This window comes from Phocoena sinus, chromosome 1 (genome assembly GCF_008692025.1).
Source record: "Phocoena sinus isolate mPhoSin1 chromosome 1, mPhoSin1.pri, whole genome shotgun sequence".
NCBI lineage: Eukaryota > Metazoa > Chordata > Mammalia > Artiodactyla > Phocoenidae > Phocoena > Phocoena sinus.
In genome coordinates this window covers 25,473,161-25,491,779 of record NC_045763.1, presented here as the reverse complement: position 1 = coordinate 25,491,779, position 18,619 = coordinate 25,473,161, and the positions used below count along the sequence as shown (strand labels likewise).

Genomic DNA, 18,619 nt, shown 5'->3' with positions numbered 1-18,619 from the left:
ATTAAAAAAAATTAAAGAAATTAAGGTAATAAGTGTACATGGGAAAAAAACAGTAACTGTTTAGAAGGTATATATTGTAAATCATGCTCCTGGCCTGAGTGAAAACATACTAAGTACTCACAAATATTTCTATATATACTGTTTATATTATCATGTACCTTGCTTTTTTCACTTATTAGTATCTCTTAGCCATCTTCCCATATCAGTTTATATAGGTGTTTTATTCTTTTTAACCTCTCCATGGTTTTCCGTTTTAACATTGTGCCATGATTAAGTGATGGGTATTGTATTATTCCATGCATTTTGGCTTTTGGTTCTCATCTAGGTAGATGTTAGCAGTAGAGCATTGACAGTGGATATTTAAACTTGTAACATACCCCTCTTCAGAGTTTTAAGTAGTCTCTGTTGTGTTATTGACTTAGTCTTACTGGCAGTGCACTGTCTTAGCTTGGTAGACCTCTGCTTGCTTGTTCTTCTTCCAGCCCCCTTTCTTTATTCTTCTTTATCTTTTCCTCTTCCCTCTTTAATTTAAAAGGATTTCTCTGTCACAGACCATCATTTTCTAATTCTTCAGTGAAGTCATATTCTTTTGTTAAAAATGGAAATGTTGCCTAGGAAATGGAAATTCCCAAATTCAACATTTTAAAAGTTAGATTCTATAAAAGATAAAGGGTGGAGAGAATATTTGGATGCATATTTGAATTTGATCACTGTTATGTGTCAAGTAAACCAGCCTCTTCCATCATCTGGTAAATTAAAGTAAAAATCAATTTTTACTTAAGCAGGTAGAGCAGAATCAATGCCAGAGAGAAAACTTCAGAAAAAAGTTTTCCAGTAAGGTATACAGGTGCTGAGTTTATGCTAAAATGTATGGCTCTGTAACTGTTGAGTACTTTCCAGCTGTGGTGGGTTGTTTATGATTTTTTTTTGCAGACTGTTTGCTTTGTATTCTTATGGGTGTCCCAGAAAGGAACATTAGTTTATCTGAATTGACAGGTGCAAGAACATTTAACTGTTAATGTGTAGTTGAACTCCTGGGGGAGGGGGAAGGAACAGAAGCTTGCTTTTATCATGCATCTGTTAACACTGATAGAACATAGTGTTTCATTTGGCAGAAATTCCTTTGCTGGAGATCTCAGTGTGGTATTAAGAATTGAAAATCTGGGAATTCCCTGGTGGTCCAGTGGTTAGGACTCTGTGCTTTCACTGCCGGGGTCTGTGTTCGATCCGTGGTCAGGGAACTAAGATACTGTAAGCTGTGCAGCCAAAAAAAAAAAAAGGAATTGAAAATTTATAATAAGTTATCCTTATCCCTGGGAGTGGTCCTTCCAAACTGAGCTTGGAGGAATAAGATGGGATAAAGGTTGTTCTGTTTTCTGAGAAGACAAACACTGATGACTGGGTAGAAAACTTAATGCTAGAGCTGTAACCTTTTAAGCCTGGCTGTCACTACAATGCTGGTCTTTCAGTGCCTTTCTCAGCTGACACACATATTAGCTGCCATAACAGCATTAAACCGAAGGGATTCAAACAGGTTAGAATTTCCTTGTGTTTTGCTCTGCATTGCACGCAAACGGTTCTTTGAGTAGTTATTTTAATAGTCTTTTCTTCCCTTATTATAAGGTCACAGAGTTGCAAATGAACATCCAACCAAATATTTGAAGAAAAGTTACACTGTCATGAATAAGATTATGACTTGAAAAATATGTGGATACCTCCATTAGTCAAAATTGGAGGGAAAATAAGACCTGGGTTCTTGTCCTTGATCTGCTGCTAATTAGCAGTGTGGTCTTAAGTCTTTGTAATCTCTCTGGATCCCAAACAGCATCTTTTTTTTTTAAAGGTCAGTGTATTTGATCTCTTAAGTTTCTGCCAGCTTTAAAATTCCTTGACTGTACAAGGAGTACTCTGTGAAATGTGTGATCTAAAGTGGCTGCGTTTTAGGGTTACAGTTAGAATTATGAGTTAGATTATGAGTTAGGAAGGGGGATGGTGTGTATTATGTTTTTGTTAGTTTGAATGTAGAAGTTTTGTGTGTTTACTGTAGTGGATAACTCATTATGCTGAGGTATTGAAGTTCTTACAATGCCATTTTGAATTTCTTGTGTCTGTCTCATATTTTAGGAATGTTTTAGTTTTGAGCTTGTGTCTATGGTAATATAATCAGAAGTATATAATTTACAAAATAAAATGCCATTAAGAATATCATAAAAAGAAGACTTGAAGATAGAAGATTAGGCTTGAAAGTTTGAGGCTTAGGTTTGTTCTTACCTCTTTCAGTTTCTTCCTGCAGGTGCCTCTGTAGTCATTATCTTTCATTTGTCTGGTTGCAGTCATCTTTTTTAGAGTTCTAAATAAGCATTTATTGGTGGCTTAGGGAAGAGGCAAGTAGAAGAACTTAGACCTCGTCCCTATTTCCAGAGGAACTTATGATTATGTTGAGACTCTGACTGAGCCAGCTATACAGATTACTGTGTTTCAAAAATTCTGCCACTTCTCTTCTTGCCTTGTTTTGGTAGGAATTAATATTTGGGCAGGAGACTGCTGTGTGAATCATTAACCTTTGGATGCTTTTGTACTCTTGAGGTAGTGATGTGAGAAATAATAAAAAGATAAATTGGACTAGAAATGAGAGAATGGGATTTATATATTAGCTGAGTCAGCTGGAATTGTGGTACCTTGGGAAAAAATACAGGACTTTTCAGAAGAGTCTGAATTTGGGCCTAGCTAATTCATTCACCTTAGACAAGTCACTTTTCTGATCCTCTTTCCTCATTCATCATAGGTAGTTAAAAACTACTTAGAGTTGTGAGGAAAAGAAGATAACTGGTATCATATGAACTTTATGAACTGATATCATAAATGGGGCCAATGCATATATTTTGGATTGAAAGAATTAAATCCTCAAAGTGGAATTTTGGTAAATAGCCTTCATTTACAGATATAATTTTAACCAAAGATAGTTAACATCAAAGCAGAAAAATAAGGAGATCATTTGATGTGAACTTTATAAAAGAGTCCATGGAGTGAAGTTTTAAGTATCTTTTAATGATTTAAAAATGATTTAAAATGATTTTAAAAATTCATTTTAAAATGACTTGAGTTAGAAATAATCTTATTAGTATAGAACTTTATTGAGCCTCGTTTTGAAAAAAGGAAGACATATTTAACTTTTTTTTTGGCTGCACCATGCGGCATGTGGGATCTTAATTTCCTTACCAGGGATCAAACCTGCACCCCCGGCAGTGGGAGCACGGTGTCTTTTATTTATTTTTTTTAGTATTTATTTTATTTTATTTATTTATTGGGTTGCGCTGGGTCCTCATTGTGGCAGGCAGGCTCCTTAGTTGTGGCTTGAGGGCTCCTTAGTCGTGGCATGCGCACTCTTAGTTGCAGCATGCTTGTGGGATCTAGTTCCCTGACCAGGGATGGAACCCAGGCCCCCTGCATTGAGAGCTCGGAGTCTTAACCACTGGATAGCCAGGGAAGTCCCAAGACATACTTAACTTAAATCTCTGACTTTTAAAACTCTTGGTATGTACTTCTGTCCTATTCTTGGTAGATGGCAGTAGTTTAGAAGTGGTGCCATTTCAGATGTCTTTGGGCTCATAAAGAATGTATTCTTGACTTTTGGGCATTGTGTTTGCTGTCACCTCCAGTTCATTTTCTTTATGATTGTCTCCTCCAGGTTTTTCGTTGGAATATACGTTGCACATTTATGGCGATTCTGAGCGTGAGGGCAGACTTCTGCCAGGCTCAGCACAGCGTTTCCGCTGACAAGTGAGCTTGGAGGTTCTATGTGCCATAATTAACATTGCCTTGAAGACTCTGGACACCGAGACTGGCCTCAGAAATAGTTGGCTTTTTTTTTTTTTTTTTTATTGCAAGCATATATCTTTTAATGACTCCAGTAAAATTAAGCATCAAGTAAACAAAAGTGAAAAGCGACCTACTCTTTTAACTTGTCTCACTAGTGCCTAAATGTAGTAAAGGCTGCTTAAGTTTCGTATGTAGTTGGATTTTTTTGGAGTCCGAAGGTATCCATCAGCAGACATTGAGGCCCAAATTGAATTTGGATTCAAGTGGATTCTAAATACTTCTGCTTATCTTGAAGGGAGAAGCTTCTTAAAGAATAAACAAGTTGAGTAGAGAAAACACTGATCGATAATAGGCATTTTAGTGGTCTTTTTAATGTTTTCTGCTGTGAAACATTTCAAGATTTATTGATTTTTTTTTTTCATTTTCCCCATCACACTCACACACGCACGCTCACACTTTTTATTTGCCATAATGAACCGTCCAGCCCCTGTGGAGATCTCCTATGAGAACATGCGTTTTCTGATAACCCACAACCCTACCAATGCTACCCTCAACAAGTTCACAGAGGTAAGATTGTAGCATGGTCTACTTTTTGGATTGATTTATAGGTAAAATCCTGTTAAAAATTAACACCACTGTAAAGAAATCTTATACCACAAAGCCATTTATTTCTGTGATTGGAGTATGGATGATATGGATCCTGTGGATCTTACCAGTCTTTGTTTGAATTGAGTTGAATTAGTTAAAACAGATTTTTAAAAGAACGTTTATGGAATTTGAGGAGATCTTAGAGATTGTCTAGTACTGTGTTTTTTCCTTTGAACATTATTAGCAGTTCTTTTGTTACAGTTTCAATAATAAAGCTAATTAACATTTATTGAATACTTAGTACGTACCCAGCATTACAATAAGCAGTTTTATGCATTATATCATTTACTCCTCACAATAACCCTATGAGGTATAAGTACCATTATTTCCCTTACAGATGAGGAAACTGAGGTTCAGAGTGGTTTAGTAATTTGCCTGAAGGCACACAGTATGTGGTAGAACTATCTCTGACACTAAAACCCATTTCTTCCTAAAATGCCCTAACCACTTTTGATGAAAAGCTACCCTAGAACTACTTAGCAGTAGGAACCACATTATTCAAGGGTCCGGAAATTTAGGGGAAGGAAAGGTATTATAGGTCGCATTTTTATGTCAGATCCTGCATTTTTTCTATTGGTAGTAGTAGAGAAACATTTTGTACTTTATTCAACAGGCATTTGAATGTAAGCTTTTTAATCATTCTCAGATTGTTCAGTCTCAATGATTTCTGTTGATGTATTTGTGGAGTAGACTTAGAGAGCTAGATGAACTCCTAGGGATTCTAAATCTACCTCTCTCACTTTACAAATGGCAAAACTGAGTTCAGAAGAGGTTTTGACTTGCTGAAGGTCACAAATATTTACCATAAAAATTTTCTACTGGAAACTTTCAATGAACAGCTACTGTGGAGTTCATTTTAATGGAATTTTATTTGTATTTTGAAATTTAAAAAAATTTCTGACTCATTATATAACATTAACAACTTTCCTGAGTCTGTTTTATGAGAAGGCGTTTCTGTGAATAATAAAGTCCTTTAGCAATTAAAATAACTTTTCTCTTTAGATAACCAGATGATGGACACTTCTTGTAGGATATCACTGTTCTACTTATTTATATTTTTAATTCTCTGAGCTTCTTAACTTTGTGTACACAGTGTACAAGTTAATTCCAGGCCGGTATGCCCTCTGGTTGTTCAGTCACCTTTAAGCCTGGCTGAATTACATGATACTATTTTCAGCCTGTGGATTCCTTGGTCATAGACTCCTGCAGCTATAAAAAGATGTCGGTGGCCTCTTGAAGTTAGTTAGTGACTGGATTAGGCATTACTGTAGGAAAACTTCTAAAGGAGCAAGACTTCTGGCTGTAATTGTGTGTTACTTGACTTTGTAATATAATACCACTATTTAATCTTAATTTCAAAATTGCTTTTGTTTCTTTAAATTATAAAAAGCAATATGTACTTAGTACATAAAAATGAGAAGTTACAGATAAGCAAAAGACAATTTAAAAATACTGTTAATACCTGGTGTCTAGATGGTTTTTTCTGTATTTATGTATATATTTATAAATATACATATAGATAGGATCACACTGTGTATTTTAGAAAAATTTCCCCCAACCTCCTTAGTATTATTTTTATAGCTGTCATAGTATTCTGTATGGATGTGCTATACTTTTTTAACCATTCACCTGTTTTTGGACCATTAATGTTTCTGTCTTTATACCATCCCAAACAACCTGTGTTAAACATGCTGGTACCTAAATCTTTGTGTATATCTTTAATTATTTCTTTAGTATAAATTCCCAGAAGTAGAATTTCTAGGTCAAAGTGTGTGTGTGTTTTTAAAGTTTTTGCATTAATGCTACCAAATTGCCCCTTACAAAGGTGGGCCTTATTGATGCTTCCACTTTGAATGCAAGAATGTCTATTGTATATGTTGTTACAACGAGAATGATTTTGATCTTTGTCTGAGAATGAGGTCTCGTTTCAGTTTATAAGAGTATATTTTTAAAGCTTTCATTGCAGATTCTAAAAACAAGTTTCCTTATATTTGTTTTTCTTTAAAGGAACTTAAGAAGTATGGAGTGACAACTTTGGTTCGAGTTTGTGATGCTACATATGATAAAGCACCAGTTGAAAAAGAAGGAATCCACGTTCTAGTGAGTGTGTAGTGTTTTAATTTTTCACTACAAACAAGTTGTACCTTTCAAACATAGATTTTTTTTTTTTTTTTTTTTTTTTTTCCCGGTACGCGGGCCTCTCACTGTGTGGCCTCTCCCATTGTGGAGCACAGGCTCCGGCCATGGCTCACGGGCCCAGCAGCTCTGCGGCATGTGGGATCTTCCCGGACTGGGGCACGAACCTGTGTCCCCTGCATCGGCAGGTGGACTCTCAACCACTGCGCCACCAAGGAAGCCCCAAACATAGATATTTTTAAAACTTGGCACTCATAGTTTGCTTTTTAAACTTACAGGAGATACAGTAATCATAGCAATCTGTTAAAATTCCTTTGGATTGGCAGTTTTGTTCATTTATGTGCTTGAAGTCTACAGATGCAGAGTATTTTCAACAAAAAAGGCAAAATTTAGTGCACACTTATTTCAAGAAAATGGAAATTTCATTTTTTTTTCTCTAAGAAATTAATGTGATATTTAGCTTTTGTTTCTAGGCTACTGGTTTGAATATAACTGAAAGTAGTTTCCATCAGACATTCTTTTTTTTTTGCGGTACACGTGCCTCTCCCCGTTGTGGCCTCTCCCGTTGCGGAGCACAGGCTCTGGACGCGCAGGCTCAGCAGCCATGGCTCACGGGCCCAACCGCTCCGCGGCATGTGGGATCTTCCCAGACTGGGGCACGAACCCGCGTCCCCTGCATTGGCAGGCGGACTCTCAACCACTGCGCCACCAGGGAAGCCCCTATGTGCCTATTTTTTACTGAGAGTTAGTTCTGTAGTCTTTACTGCGTTGGTTAGTAGTTGAGAAGGCAGTTGATGCAAAGAAAATAAATGTCCTGTTGGTAAGGCAGTTGTCTCACATCTGGTACATAAAGTTTCCTCACTTACACATTGGTGAAAACACAAAAATCAAATAGCCAAACATTATGTTTTTTAAAATGTATTTTAATAGTATGGCATGGTAATAATACTTTGCTTGGGCTTCCCTGGTGGCGCAGTGGTTGAGAATCTGCCTGCCAATGCAGGGGACACGGGTTCGAGCCCGGTCTGGGAAGATCCCACATGCCGCGGAGCAACTGGGCCCGTGAGCCACAGCTACTGAGCCTGCGCGTCTGGAGCCTGTGCTCCGCAACAAGAGAGGCCGCAATAGTGAGAGGCCCGCGCACCGCGATGAAGAGTGGCCCCCGCTTGCCACAACTGGAGAAAGCCCTCACACAGAAACGAAGACCCAACACAGCCATAAATAAATAAATAAATATTTAAAAAAAAAAAAAAAAAAAAAGTAAACACCTCACTTGTAACCAAATACAGCAAACAGCTAACATAAAAAAAAAAAAAAAAAAAAAAAAAAATAATACTTTGCTTGCATTCCTATTTCTAAATGATTTTAAGGTCCCCTGGCTGGAAATCACTGGGGATAAGTATAAACATGTATAAAATGTAGCCCTGTGTTTAAAAAAATAAAAACAGAATTTTAAGTTCTGAAATTAAACCAAATACAAGTTCCTTTTCCTGTATTGTATGTTCTTTAGAGAGTAGATGAGAAATCAGTTTGTCTTGACAGTTGGCAGGGTGAGAAAATGAACTGCAGATTGACTGTAGTCTGTTTGAATCAGTAATGTTGGTAAACACCTTTATGAACTAGAAATGAACTAAAGAACTTGAAGTAGTTAGTAGAAGATAATGGTAGATCTGGGATTTATTCCAGGCCTTTAAATCTAGGCTTTTGTTTTGTTTTAAAGAGCTGTGATCAGATAAAATTAAAGGTCTAACTAAAGCTGGAAAAAAACCAAGGATATTTAGAATTAAGCTTGGAATTTCTTTTTTTTTCCTAGGCAGAATTTTAAAAAAAAATTTTAAAATAAACTTTATTTTTTAGAACAATTTTAGGTTCACAGCACAACTGAACAGAAGGTACAGAGATTTCCCATATATGCCCTGACCCTACCCATGCATAGCTTCCCCCATAATCAACATCCCCCACCAGAGTGGTACACTTGTTAACAACTGATGAACCTACACTGATACATCATCATCGCCCAAAGTCTATAATTTACATTAGAGTTTGCTCTTGTATATTCTAGGGGTTTTGACTAATACATAATGACATGTATCCAGCACTATAGTATCATACAGAGTTGTTTCATGACCCTAGAAATCTTCTGTGCTCCACCTATTCATCCCTCCCTTCTCCCTAATGCCTAGGCAGAAATTTTAGTTTAAGTTGGATTGCTAATTTACTTTTGCTAGGTGAAGAGGGTTTGGAACACCTTATAAGAGGATATTCCCAAAGTGAGACCTTTCAACCCTTTGACCAATGTTCTTGTAAATCAGAAGCACATTGGAAAAGACTTACGGTGGTTTCAGCCATGTCAGCTTGAAGTTCAAATGCTTCTAAATTGCTGCTTTAGTGATTTTTTTGGATAGAAACTGCTTGTATGAGTAAGTAAAGCATGTTTCATATTATTGTTTCTTAACTAGATGCATTTTAGGGAGTCTTAGAGGAAGTAAGCTCTTGACTAAGGTACTTACTAGTTTTACTGCTATTTACAGTTAAACTCTGTAGTGACATTTATAATGATAACATTGACAGCCCTTTAATTATGGGGCGTAGTTGACAAACATGTGCTACCATGGCTAATGGGCTCCATGAGGTGTTCTAGTGGTGCCAGTCATGAGTGCACGGTCAATTTAGTGCTCTGTCACTTTTCCCTTTTTCCTTCTCTAATGTTTTAAAGTGTCCTTATCCAGTCTCATTAGAACAGTATTGTTAAAAAAAAAAATTCCCAGTGTCTTTGCATTTCTGTCCTTGAAGTTAGATGGGACAGAGGGTATGCTGCAATATGTGAATGTCCCTTCCCCGCTTTCTTCAAAATGACTTGTGTTGGTTTCTCAGGACCTTGTGCGAGGTAACAAGGAAGATAAATCCCTGCCTGTATTGTGAATGCACATGGGGTTGCTCTTAATTGAAAAACAACCCAAATCAATGAATATAAAAAGAGAAGGGAATACTTGAGAAAATGGTTTTCATTTCCTCAGGATCATATCATGTGGCACTATACTTGTAAAATGGGGTGTGTATAATTTAGGCCGAGCTTTAAAAATATTTGCTGCTTGACTTTAAAAAAAATACATATGTAAGCACAAAGATGGTAGTATGTTTCTATTATGATCTGTTGGAAATTACTTATCAGAGTCTTTAAAGAAAAGACATCATAACTTAGAGCTATTTGGGGATAATCCTCAAAAATATTTATATTCGTAGAGACCAATGAGATACCAGTGGTATACTTTGCCAAAATGGACTTCTAAATCTTATTGACAGGTGGTGTGTCCTCTCTTACTTTGTCTTGATTTTAATTTTAGTTTTCTCTATTATGTCTAATTACTGTTCTATTCAGATAAAATATTTGAAGAATGCTAACCTCTTATCACTCTTGTGATAAGAGAGATTTCCAAAGAAAAAGTTTGAGGCTTATGATGCTGGTTATGTATGCTTCATTGAGAAGGCTAAGTTGGCACACTTGAATTTTGATCTTGGATCATTTTTCAGAAGTGATCAGAATTGTGTGGTTAAGTATAGGTACATGGGGCTTCCCTGGTGGTACAGTGGTTGAGAATCTGCCTGCCAGTGCAGGGGACACAGATTCGAGCCCTGGTCTGGGAAGATCCCACATGCAGTGGAGCAACTAAGCCCGTGTGCCACAACTGCTGAGTCTGCGCACCACAGCTACTTAAGCCCGTGAGCCTAGAGCCCATGCACTGCAACGGGAGAGGCCACGGCAACAAGAAGCCCACGCACCGCAACAAAGAGTAGCCCCCGCTTGCCGCAACTAGAGAGCCCGCGTGCAGCAACAAAGACCCAATGCAGCAATAAATACATACATACGTACATACATACATACGTTTATTAAAAAAAAATCGGTACATGTAGAACAGTTAGTGCAATTAGGCCTGCCCTGTGTATGCAGCTGTTGTGCATTAGGATGTTAATTCTGGAGAAAATATCAATTTAATGTAAAAGACCTTTTCCTCCCAGGATTGGCCTTTTGACGATGGAGCGCCACCCCCTAATCAGATAGTTGACGATTGGCTAAACCTACTAAAAACCAAATTTCGTGAAGAGCCAGGTTGCTGTGTTGCAGTGCATTGTGTTGCAGGACTGGGAAGGTAAGTTCTTCCCCTTTTGTCTGTGAATTCATTATCAAAAATTTCACTTTGAGAGAAACTGCATTTATTACGCTAAATATTAAGTTGCCTGAAAGGAAATGAGAGCAAAAGCTGGTGTAATGATTTCTCAGAATAACTTTTTATGTTTCATTGTCTGAGTCTGGGTTTAGTGGGTGGTGGTTCATAAGTTGTTTTGGAACTGGTTTAATGTAATTATCTTTGAGCCAAAAATACAGTCTTAATTTAGTTTCTCCATTTCCAGTAATCAAAGTTTTAGGTGTTTGAAATGGGCAACAAAGTTAAAATAATTTTAGATTTGAAGAATCTGTACATGATTAATTTTAGATTGAGATGAATGGAAGTTAATAGATGAAGAGCAGATGGTTGAACCTTAAATTCTTGAGAGAAAATGTATGGAGAATGAAAGTTGACTTTGGTTTTAAAATCTTTTTCCTTGAGCACTGCATGGAATGGTGTTGCAACACTCATCAACAGTAGATTAAATGTCAATTTATAATGTGCACTTTGACTCCAAACATTAATGCAAGCTGCTGTTGCCTCAAGGTGGTGGTGACTCAGGCTGTTACCTCTGCTCAACCCTTTCGTTTGCTATTTTCCTTTTTTGCAGTTTAGTGTTGTACAGTTCTTCTTCAGGGTCAGACGTCTCTAGTCCTTATCCTGATTTGGGGCAGTTTTTTAAACTAATAGCTATCCTAGTTAGGTAGTCAGTCCAAAGTTAGTGCCTTATAATGGGCTTATTATAAACATCATTTCCTTTGTTATATTAATATATGTATAGAAAGCAATTCCTAATAACGAATTCTCTGCCACTCTCCTAGCTCATGGAAAGGATTTTGTTGAGGAAGTCTAGCACCTCTTTAGTATTTGATGAAGAGATGATATTAAAATTGATTTGTAACAAAAATTCTGAGACACTCAAGATAATCCATTTGGTCATTTACTATGATAGTAGTTAAAGATCAGTGGATTTTTGGTGACATAAAATGATGTGAAAATTTGAGATATAATGTGATGATGTTTTAAAGAGTAAAGATCTCGTAATAAAGGTTTAGAATTTTGTACTTTACTAAAAATAGAAAATACCATAGAAGCTGTAATGATTTAGATATTTTTACTATGTAGAAAAATATCAGATATTTTAGTGTACAGGAACAATGAAAGCTCAAGCTTTACATACTTTTGGTAATAAGTAATCCTGGGTTTTAAAAAATCCTTTAATTCCAAAGACCTGTGGTTATTTACAAATGAGTTTATCTCTGCAGGGCACCTGTGCTGGTCGCACTTGCTTTGATTGAATGTGGAATGAAGTACGAAGATGCAGTTCAGTTTATAAGACAGTGAGTATGAAGTTTTATGTTCAGAAACACATAAAGCAGGACTTCCCTGGTGGTCCAGTGGCTAAGACTCTGAGCTCCCAATGCAGAGGGGGCCCGGGTTTGATCCCTGGTCAGGGAACTAGATCCCACATTGCCATAACTAAGAGTTCTCATGCCTCAACTAAAGATCCTGCATGCCTCAGCAAAGATCCTGCGTGCCACAACTAAGACCCGGCACAGCCAAATAAATAAAATAACTAATTAATTTAAAAAAAAACACACAAAGCAAAATCATACAAGAGAAAGAAATTATAAAAAGTACCCATTCATAGTACAGGGTAATCTGCTGTCTTTGGCTTAAAATATTATTTGAAGATATCAAAAATGGCAAGTGATAAAGAGACTCACAGTAACACTACTGGCTCCCAGATTTAAAGATTTTCTAATTTAGGTGGCAAATTTGGGCATTGTAGAATATGTCCAGTATATGACTTGAACATCTAGAAGTCCTTAAAATGAATAGCTAGGTAGCTGAGTCTCAGTGATGTGGTGCCTCTTTTAATGGCTGTCCAAAATGCCTTCCAAATGTAACTCTCTGTGACAAAGAGGAAAGGAAGAAACTATAGAGGAGCAGTTAATCACCTAGGATTCTTAAGTGACCTGTTCAGTCACAGAATCAGGATGGTAGTGCCCAGACAGACTCTTGACAGCAGTCTGGAATAACAGGCCATGCTATTTTTTTTGTCCAGAATTCTTTGGCAATTATTGTCTTGCCCTTTCCCTTTCTAACCTTTTCTTAAAAAAAACAAAAAAGAGAGAGAAAGAAATAAAAAAAATGACTTTGTGACAAAGGGCATGAAATGTATGGTAGCTCTAGGAAGATAACATGTTTCAAGGAATGCCATCTGTGTCTGCTGCTTCATATAAATACTTCCTCATTTATCCTAAATACTTGCTGCCATTTCTAATATGAAGAATATATTAATTGGGAAGAGTATAGTCAGATGTCTCTGGATTAACCATTCTGATCTTTATTAAACGATTAATAGACTCGAATGAGAGTTAGCAAAGAAAATTCGTCTATTTCTTCTTTTAGGAAGGCACACAGAAAGTTCATGTTTCAGTTCAGCCCTTTCACTTAAGAAGTGATGTTGTATGGGAAATATGCTGGTTTTCAGCTGTGTAGAGTTAGAAAGGCCATAGGCCATAAATACACTTTTCAGTGAATCAGGCAGCTCTTTTTTTACGTGATAAAGTGTGCCATTCTTGTATTTTCAGAAAAAGAAGGGGAGCATTCAATTCCAAACAGCTGCTTTACCTGGAGAAATACCGACCTAAGATGCGATTACGCTTCAGAGATACCAATGGGCATTGCTGCGTTCAGTAGAAAGAAATGTATACGAAGGCTGACTTGATCGTGGCATTTAGAGGGAACTCTTGGTACCTGGAAATGTGAATCTGGAATCTTAACTGTGTCATCAAAGTAGTGATGGATTCAGTACTCCTCAACCACTCTCCTAATGATTGGAAAAAAACAAACAAAAAAGAATATATCCCTCTATAACGTGAATAAAATGTTTAAGAAAAGAAAAAGAGAAAGAAAAAAAAGGATTAATTTAGTGAAGGATGATTTTGCTCCTAGTGTTGGAGTTTGAATTTCTGCCAGGATTGAATTATTTCAAAATCTCCTGTCTTTTTAAACTTTCTCAAAATAGGTCTCTAAGGAAAACCAGCAGAACATTAGCCTCTGCAGAACCATCTGTTTGGGGAGCACACTCTTCCATTATGCTTGGCACATAGATCTCCCTTTTGTGGATTTCTTTCTTTCTTGGGGGCGGGGGGTGGGGGGAGGCACGGTGTATTTTTCCCTTCTTCTCACTTTCTTCTATCCCTCTTTTTTCCCCTGATACAAGTTGTAGGTGAAATAGGAGAAGCCCATGTTGCTGTAGATGTGCGTGCAGTCTGGCAGCCTTAAGCCCACCTGGGCACTTTTAGGAAAAAAAACAAAAAAACACCAAAAAAAAGAAAAAACAGAAAAAGGCAGTGGCGTATATAGTATATGATCCAGGTGTTTTTTAGTCTTTACTGATGATGGGGTATTCATGTTAGTTTCTTTTCTTGAAAACCCTATTCAGCATTAGGCAAAGTAGCCAGGAGCCTTTTTTGTTTTGATAAATTTGTGGGGAAATGGCATTTTAAGAGGAGTCTCTCAAAGAACTTAGCTGAGAGTCGAATTCATCTCTTTTCCAACCAATGAAGCTAAGTGGATGTCCCAGAGATTGTTGTTTTCGGAAGGGGAGTACTCCAGGCCGTCACTAAAGATATGTCCAGGCAGAGCATTAGCACACTTTCTACACCTTGTAGAATTGTGGGCTGTAGCATTACTCTGATTTTCTGTCTAATGATGTCAGAGAATGCTGTTAGTGTAAAGTTTTTATTTTAGGACTTATTTGTACTCTGAATTTTCAGGAACAGTCAAAGGAGTAGCAGCAAAGATACAATATTTTAGACTTGAGAAATGCCTGTAATGGGTATTTCCCAAACTGCCCCCTATATGTACAGTTCAGTTTAACCACTGATTGCCTTGTTATTTTCTTACTAGGTTCTTTGTGAGATTAAAAAAAATTTTTTTGCTGGTTCAAAACCAACAATGCCTAGTGAGTATGTGTCCACAGGCCATAATAGGGTAGAAGAGAGACATAGAGCAGCTCATTGTGTAGCAAAGGGACTGTGTGGCTAGTGCAGTGGTGTAGTATCATTTCTGCAGATTCTTTGCTGGGTTCAATGTACTGATCTAGAAAAGCTGTTTTGCTGCTCCTTTGCAGTTGTGACCAGGCTGCATTGACAAAGCAAGTTGGAGGATACCATCAGGGGCTCTTGCACTCTCCAGCTGAATATTACATAATTAATAGTGCTCTGCTTCTAAGGATTTGAATAAAGTCTTACGGTCATCTTGTCCTGTTGGAATTTGCTGTGCAGAGCCATAAACTTCCCATTTTGTTAGGATCAGCTAGGCCAGTAGGAATGGACCAGGACCTTGTTTCACACTGATGATACCTCAGATGTTGGCTGGCTATGTGAACTGCCTATTTCCTATGCCGAGTTGTTTTGATTTTTAAATAAATAAAAATCTGTAGATTCTCTTCTCCCCCATCCCAGAAAACAAAACAAAATAATGCTTTTTGAAATTGTTTCTAGGATTTTAAAGTGAAAAATGATGGTACTATCCAAAATTCTTTATTTCAGAACCTGACAGTAGATTCCTTTAACATAGGCTCAAGATCAAAACAGCATACCCTCTAAGCTCAGATAGACAGTTGACTCCAAGGGTTTTGATCAATACCAGAACAAACCTTTTTCCTTTGACATGCTCTGAGTTTTGTTGTTTGGAGGGAGGGAAGGAGGGAGGGGGAGAGAGAGAGAAAGGGAGAGTGAGCGTGTGAGAGTGTGTGTGTGTGTGTGTGTGTGTGTGTGTGTGAGTGAGAGAGAGAGAGAGAGAGAGAGAGAGGCGCGAGAGCAGTATCCACCAGTAACAGTGCCTGCCTGAGTTAGGAAAATTACATTCCTGGTTCTGTATGAGGAGAAGGGTATATAAAGCAACATGAAACATTAGCCCTCATTTTGTTTTAAATTACAGAGTAATGTTAATTGTTCTCAGAACTGGATTTTCTTCAAAATTAAACATTTTTTTCTTTTGGATTTAATGAAGTATTGCTAGCTGAAGCCAGTTTGACATGGTGAGGGAGATGTCAGACTGATGAAAGGTGTGCAGCCTGATTTAAAACCAAACCCTGAGCCCTTTTAAAGAACAATAAAACATATTTTACATGCTCTTTGTCTGTGCGTTTGTTCTCCACCCTCAGGTTGAGTTTCATTTATGTCTTCTTAGAAAACTTGGTATTCTCAAGGCCTGTTTTGGATCCCGCTAATAATTACTTCGGAGGTGAAATAATTAGAGGTTGGGAAGTTCGAAGATTTCATGCCTCCCAGGTGTTCAGTAAGGGCAGACTTAACAGTAGTTGGGATACACCTGGTTCATTTTCTGGTTCAGTTCTTGGACACAACACTGCAGGAATTCAGCATCTTGTCTCTTTTCAAAGGATGTGTTTATACCATAGGGTTTTTTTTTTTTAATTATTTTATTTTTGGCTGCGTTGGGTCTTCGTTGCTGCGCCCGGGCTTTCTCTAGTTGTGTCGAGCAGGGTCTGCTCTTCGTTGCGGTGCGTGGGCTTCTCATTGCAGTGTCTTCTCTTGTTGCAGAGCACAGGCTCTAGGTGTGCAGGCTTTGGTAGTTGTGGCACGCGGGCTCTAGAGTGCAGGCTCAGTAGTTGTGGCACATGGGCTTAGTTGCTCCGCAGCACATGGGATCTTCCCAGAACGGCGCTCGAACCCGTGTCCCCTGCATTAGCAGGCGGATTCTTAACCACTGTGCCACCACGGAAGTCCTATACCATAGGGTTATTTATTTATTTATTTACAGCTGTGTTGGGTCTTCGTTGCTGTGCACGGGCTTTCTCTAGTTGCGGCGAGCGGGGGCTACTCTTCATTGCGGTGCGGGGGCTTCTCGTTGCAGTGGCTTCTCATTGCGGAGCAGGGGTTCTAGGCATGTGGGCTTCAGTAGTTGTGGTGGGCGGGCTTAGTAGTTGTGGCTTGTGGGTTCTAGAGCGCAGGTTCAGTAGTTGTGGCTCGTGGGTTCTAGAGCGCAGGCTCAGTAGTTGTGGCACACAGGCTTAGTTGCTCCGCGGCATGTGGGATCTTCTCGGACCAGGGCTCAAACCCGTGTCCCCTGCATTGGCAGTTGGATTCTTAACCACTGTGCCACCAGGGAAGTCCTACCGTAGGTTTTTTTTTTTTTTTTGCGGTACGTGGGCCTCTCCCTCTCACTGTTGTGGCCTCTCCCGTTGCGGCTCCGGACGCGCAGGCTCAGCGGCCATGGCTCACGGGCCTAGCCGCTCCGCGGCATGTGGGATCTTCCCGGACTGGGGCACGAACCCGTGTCCCCTGCGTCGGCAGGCGGACTCTCAACCACTGCGCTAGCAGGGAAGCCCACTTTCTGTGTTTAAAGTCATGATCTCAAGTAGACCTTAGTACCATCTGACAATCCTACTGTGTTTCTCTATCCCATTTACTCTTTTTGTCCCCTTGAAAACTCTTACATTTTAACATCTTTCTCATCCTCACTCTCCGCTTAAGACTTTAAAATAAAAAAAAAAACCTTAGAAAATAGAAACAAGGAAATTCCACAGGCTTCTACCATCACATCTTTGTTAGAAGTACTTTGAGTCACTTTTTAAAATTTATTTTTGGCTGAGTTGGGTCTTCATTGCTGCTCGCTGGCGTTCTCTAGTTGAGGGGAACGGGGGCTACTCTTCGTTGTGGTGTGCGGGCTTCTCATTGGATGGCTTCTCGTTGCGGAGCACGGGCTCTAGGCACGTGGGCTTCAGTAGTTGTGGCACACGGGCTCAGTAGTTGTGGCACATGGGCTTGGTTGCTCTGCGGCATGTGGGATCTTCCCAGACCAGGGCTCGAATCTGTGTCCCCTGCGTTGGCAGGTGGATTCTTAACCACTGCGCCACCAGGGAAGCCCCTGAATCAGTTTCTTAATAACCAGTAGGGCCTTGACTTGAAAGGATTATACAAATATCATGTGAAGTGCTGTGATTATAGCACCTATAGGAAGAGTGATGATTTACTTGGTATTTGAGCACCTGCCCCATACTACACACTATTCTAAGCACTTAGGATATGGTGGCAAATAAGACAGATGTTGCCCTTACAGGGTTTAAATTCTAGTGGAGAAGATAGAGAATAAATAGGTACACATAAGTAATATACTTTCAGATAGTGGTTCGTATTGTGAAGCTACGAAGAAGGTAAAATAGGTAAGGGGCTAGTGACTGGGGTTATGTGTGGAGTTAGATGGGATGGTCAGGGAAGATCTGAGGAAGGTGAAGGAGGCTGAGCCGCGCAGCATGCGGGATCTTAGTTCTACTAGGGAGCGAAGCCTCTCCCCCTGCAGTGGAAGCATGGAGTTTTAACCACTGGACCGCCAGGGAGGTCCCATGAAGGTGAAATTCAGGCAGAGGCCAAATTGTGTGGATTTTGGGAGGCTGGGAAGATGGGAGTCATATTGTAGAGGGTATTGCATATCATAACAAGAAATTTGAAAGTTTATTTACTGTTTTTAATCAGGAGGAAACATCAGACTCAACTATGTGGTTTATTCAAAGTGTCCATGTCCAGGCATCACTAAGGTCATTCTGAATCGGTCTTGAGTTGGGAATCTATTCTGGGCAATGGGGAGCCTCTGGAGGTTGGTAAACAAAGAATTGCACGGTCAGATCTATGCTTAAAAAGCTTATTCAAGAAATCCTTAAATTAGAGGCCATACCTTTTACGTAAACTCAGTGGCTGATTTATACTATGCATGCAATAAATAACAGTTGAATGAATGAAAGAATGTATTGAAGAGAGTAGAAGCTGAGAGACCATTTATGTGTAGTAGGTTGATGGCTTGCAATAGGCCAGGAG

At 38.8% G+C, this 18,619-nt stretch overlaps 1 protein-coding gene across 2 annotated transcripts in view; it reads left to right on the top strand.

Moving 5' to 3' along the window:
* The window catches only part of PTP4A2 (protein tyrosine phosphatase 4A2), a 28,018-nt gene extending 12,097 nt beyond the window's left edge, over positions 1 to 15,921 (top strand). For both annotated transcript variants that reach the window (XM_032633743.1, XM_032633752.1), the window contains exons 2-6: positions 3,689 to 4,386; positions 6,475 to 6,567; positions 10,621 to 10,751; positions 12,035 to 12,109; positions 13,367 to 15,921. In XM_032633743.1, coding sequence (XP_032489634.1) covers positions 4,291 to 4,386; positions 6,475 to 6,567; positions 10,621 to 10,751; positions 12,035 to 12,109; positions 13,367 to 13,475 — 504 coding nt within the window. In that variant the 5' untranslated portion in view covers positions 3,689 to 4,290 and the 3' untranslated portion in view covers positions 13,476 to 15,921. The remainder of the gene's footprint in view (positions 1 to 3,688; positions 4,387 to 6,474; positions 6,568 to 10,620; positions 10,752 to 12,034; positions 12,110 to 13,366) is intronic.
* Positions 15,922 to 18,619: the final 2,698 nt, after the last annotated feature.